This window comes from Phaseolus vulgaris, chromosome 10 (assembly GCF_000499845.2).
Source record: "Phaseolus vulgaris cultivar G19833 chromosome 10, P. vulgaris v2.0, whole genome shotgun sequence".
Taxonomy (NCBI): Eukaryota; Viridiplantae; Streptophyta; class Magnoliopsida; order Fabales; family Fabaceae; genus Phaseolus; species Phaseolus vulgaris.
The window spans coordinates 31,667,231-31,671,868 of NC_023750.2; the positions used below are offsets into that span (position 1 = coordinate 31,667,231).

Below are 4,638 nucleotides of genomic sequence, written 5' to 3' on the forward strand. Positions count from 1 at the left end.
TCAATTATTTTGTAATTCCCAAAAAACATTTATTTTTCAGTTAATTAGACTTCTGAAGCTAAAAAGTTTAAAAATGATGAGTGTTTGTATTTATCAATAAATTAACATTGTATTGTATTGGTAACAAAAGAAAAAAATTGAAATGACACAAACTTTGTTATTTAAGGAGGAAACGTAACACAGATTATGGTTTCAGTCTGTTTAAATTTGGCATGCATTGAATCACATGCACATGGATCTCTCTCTTATTGGTATTATTTTTTAAAAAAACAATTGCAATTAGGGAAACAATGGATGGATGATCTCTCTCTTCTCTTCATGGATACTTCTATAGCAATGATTTTATTAGGAAAATTATCAATGACAAATATGGAACTACATTGGTGTATAAATACGAGTAGCGTGTGATTAATCCCAATATCTGTTATTTAGAAATCGCATCATGCAAGGTCTTAGTTACATCTCGTTTGTTGCAATACTTTGTTCCCTGTTCCTAATCCCTAGCCATGGTAACAAAACTAATAATGCTGCATGGCAAAAAGGAGGAGCTACATGGTACGGAGACCCAGAGGGTGCTGGATCTGATGGTGAGTATTAATGAGCATGTTCATATTAAATTAACTCAAAAGTGTTAATATTCAACATTTTTTACGTATTGAACGTATTTAAATGTCATGCAAGAATAGATAATCTTTGTAAAACATTATTTTCCAATGTTACAATATCACACCTTTATGGAGTTTAAGTTTTTAACCATCATGAGTTGAAAAATCTGCATTTTATTTCATTGTTAGGTGCTGATTTGAGTGGATGTATGATTTTAAATCTGTTTTTTTAAGATTATACAGGAATTATAATTTTTTTTCCGTATAATATTAAAATATACTTGAAATCTTTCATATTTATGGTTCATATTGGCTCCATATGCATGATTGATTGATGTGCATATAAAAAAATAGAAAATGAGAGAATGTTTTATCTTAATAAAAATAGTGGAGTAATTTTTATTAAACATATTTTCAATTAATATTAAGATGTGCGTAATACGAATTTTTTAAAATTAAACGTATTAAAATTATTTATATTTAATCTGAATAGATATACAAGAAAGTGAAATTAGGATAAAAAAATTCTCCTAAAATCAAACTTACTTATTTAAATAGATATTAAATAAATAATGAATGCATAATCTTAAAAATGTTAAACTAAAATAAAATATTAAATTAATGTATAATTAAAAACATAAGTTTAACATTAAAAAATTAATAATTAATCTTTATAAAAAAATATAAATTTTAAATTACAGTATACTAATATTTTTTTAAATATTTTGTAGATGTATAAAAAAATCTATAAAAATATAAATTTAAAATTAAAATTCAATCGAGTCTAAAAAAAATTTATAAAAAAATCCAAATTATTTTATAAAAATATGGATATGTGATCCAAATAAATTTAGTTTGGATTTGGATCATCACCACCCTTAATATAAATAGGTTAAGATTTGTATATGGGTTTATCATCCACAAGTGATCCATTTAATTTATTATTTATTATTGATAAAAATAAAATCATGAGTTCAAACATTCTTGTCTTTTCTTCTGATTTTGTGCAGGGGGTGCTTGTGGATTTACTGACACTGTGAGCAAACCTCCACTCTCTAAAATGATCGTTGCTGGAGGTTCTACTCATTTTAAAAATGGAATAGGATGTGGAGCTTGTTTTGAGGTACATGCAACTTGTTGGTTTTTTTTAATCAGCAAGTGAAAAATAATAGATATGAATCACTCCCATAACCCTTATACGTGAATATAACACAACAATATTTAGGGAACTCCTTCCAAATAATCTAATCCTTTCAAAATTATAAACAACAAACAATTTAATCAAAAGAAAAAACCTTACAAAAGCTCACTTAATTGAAAACATACCAACCACATGAACAAAGCTCCACTCAGAATAAATAAAGCAAACTCCGAATGATCCATCAATGCACCTTTAAAAATATATTCAAACTTTTTTTCAATTTCTTGTGTAGTTTATAAGTTTAAAGGTATATAAAAAGACTCTCTTAGATACAATATTTGTTTATTAGATTGTGTGCTTTTCTATTTTACTAGTTTAAAACTGTGATTCAAACATATATATATACTTCAACTTTCAGGTGAAATGCTCAGAACACAAAGATTGTTCAGGAAAAGTAGTGAAAGTGATGGTCACTGATTTATGCCCTGGCGGTTTCGCAGGAGGAATCCATCTTGATCTGAGTGGCACTGCATTTGGTGCCTTGGCAAAGCCAGGCAAAGCACAACAACTTCGTAATGCTGGAGAACTTAAAATTCTCTACAAAAGGTGTAACTCTTTTTATACATTTGGTTCCATCATATATAAACTTACTAGTTTAATAACTTGGTAATTTTTGTGAGAGTATTTTGGTAACACTAATTTGAAATACCCTTTTGGGTTTGTAGGGTTGCATGCTCCTTTGGGAAATCTATTCACTTTACTGTCGACGCTGGATCCAACCCATACTATTTTGCAACTGCAATAGAATATCATAATGCGGATGGTAACCTTGTGCAGATTGAGCTGAAGCAAGCTAATACTAACAAATGGATTCCAATGAAACATTCATGGGGTGCAAAGTGGGCTTTGGATTTAGGTTCAAAGTTGCAACCACCATTCTCCCTTAAGCTCACTCAAGATGGCAAGATCAAAAAGAAAAGCATTGTGGCTCATAATGTAATTCCAATTCAGTGGAAACCTGGTCATGTTTATCGATCTGTTAATAACTTTTAAACTCTACCTCTTTCAGAATCTCACATGAATAATCAAACCACAACTGCCACCATATATAAATAAATTTAGTGTTCATATAAGAAATTCATATACAGATAGAATAATACAAAGTTGTACAGCAGCATTGCTAGTATATGTAATAGTCATTGTTTTTGTATAATCTTATATACACTATTTCAATAAAGTATTCACAATTTTTGTCATGAATAATTTCTACAGCAGTCTAGTTGAATATCTTTTTTCATACACATTTTGTTCATACATAATATATAAATTCAAATTTTGTTTAAGAATCCGTTATCTAAGTTTCATCATGTGTGTGTGGTAAGAGTCTCTATATGTTCTCAGGGAGGAAAAGAAAGAGGGTGTGTGTGTATAAGAGGAGGATGAGGTTGATTACTTTGTGCCAATAAACAGTAAATGAGTTCTTTCGTTTTGTGTAAGTATATCATATCTATCTATATCAAAGAGCTTGTGAAATCTTCTGCATTAACTATTTCAGAGGGAATGTTCTCACCAAATATCGGCTTAGACTCGTAACATGTCTTAAAGTTTAAAATGTAAGAGTTGAATGTACACCTATGGCCGCCCGATATTAGAAACATCTATCTCCATTTCACTATGAGATGGGAGAATCGTTTTTCTTCACTCACTTCCGACAAACTTTCGAGAATATGAATTGAGGAAAAAAATTTAGAGGTGGGGTAACGTTCAAAAGGTCTTCATATCAAGGAGGCTTAACAAGAGGGGTTCTGGTTTGGGTTTGTGAGGTTCAATAATGTGACAGATGATGTGGCTTTGGAGTGAAAACTTTTAAAATACCATGTGCTTTAATACTCCGTAAACTGCCATGCATTTTAGAATCTTTGTAAAATTTTATGGGTTTCAAATCCTATGTAAAACATAGTAGGTTTCCAAGCTTCCGTAAAATATTATAAGTTTCAAAACCTCTATAAAGTATCATAAGTTTCAGAATCTTCATAAAATACTATAGTTTCAGAACCTTAGCAAAATACCATAGGTTTCAGAACCTCGGTAAAATACCGTAGGTTTCAAAATCTCGGTAAAATACCATATGTTTCAGAACCTCAATAAAACATTATGTTTTAGAACCTCTATAAAATATCATAGGTTTCATAACTATGAATATTTGTTTTTTTACTCATTTAACATTTAAGCATTCATGCATTTTTTCAACTACAATTATTTACATCTATTATATTTATTTATCTATTGTTAAAATACTTTTTCAATAAATAAAACAAATAAATGGATATAACATTCATCAATTGATAAGTTATACATATATAACTAAATTTAAATTTATACCAAAATATATAAGTAGACACATTGAAATTCAAACTCAAGCACAATATGAACTAAAAATATCAAGTAGACGAATACTGCTATTAAGTACTACAAATAAAAACATAACATATTGTTCACAAAGTACAAAATAGGAAAAAAATATTTTCCACATTATACTATATTCTTCAACAATCCCATATATACTCCTCTTGTTGTTCATATTAGTTGGTACACTTCCTTGATAAAAAAACTTACAATATAAACGTGTATCATAATAAAATGTAAATCTGAAAAATAAAACAAGTTATTATTTAACTTTTTTAAACATTACTGGATTAAACATAGTTAACTCAGGAGGCAATTGACCTTAAAAATTTTGAAAAAAAAAGTTCATTTTTGCCTCAAATCTTTTTGTCACGTTCTTCACAAAATAAAATCACAAGCAAACTGCAGCCAACCAGGATTCGAACCAAAGTCTTTTAAGTGATCAGGGAAGCATTGACCACTAGACCAGACAAACTCTTTAGTCAT

The 4,638-nt window shown here is 28.9% G+C and overlaps 1 protein-coding gene across 1 annotated transcript; it reads left to right on the plus strand.

Annotated features, from left to right (window-relative positions):
• Positions 1-314: 314 nt before the first annotated feature.
• LOC137819051 (putative expansin-B2) lies at positions 315-3,002 on the plus strand. The gene is made up of 4 exons (XM_068622775.1): positions 315-587; positions 1,616-1,728; positions 2,165-2,352; positions 2,472-3,002. The coding sequence occupies exons 1-4, from the start codon at positions 443-445 to the stop codon at positions 2,797-2,799; spliced, it is 774 nt and encodes a 257-aa protein (XP_068478876.1). The 5' UTR covers positions 315-442; the 3' UTR covers positions 2,800-3,002.
• Positions 3,003-4,638: the final 1,636 nt, after the last annotated feature.

Coding starts and splice junctions, on each gene's coding strand:
- LOC137819051 (XM_068622775.1), top strand. CDS start 443: ATGCAAGGTCTTAGTTACATCTCGTTTGTTGCAATACTTTGTTCCCTG. Junction 1,729..2,164: donor GATGTGGAGCTTGTTTTGAG/GTACATGCAACT, acceptor TTCAACTTTCAG/GTGAAATGCTCAGAACACAA. Junction 2,353..2,471: donor CTTAAAATTCTCTACAAAAG/GTGTAACTCTTT, acceptor TTGGGTTTGTAG/GGTTGCATGCTCCTTTGGGA.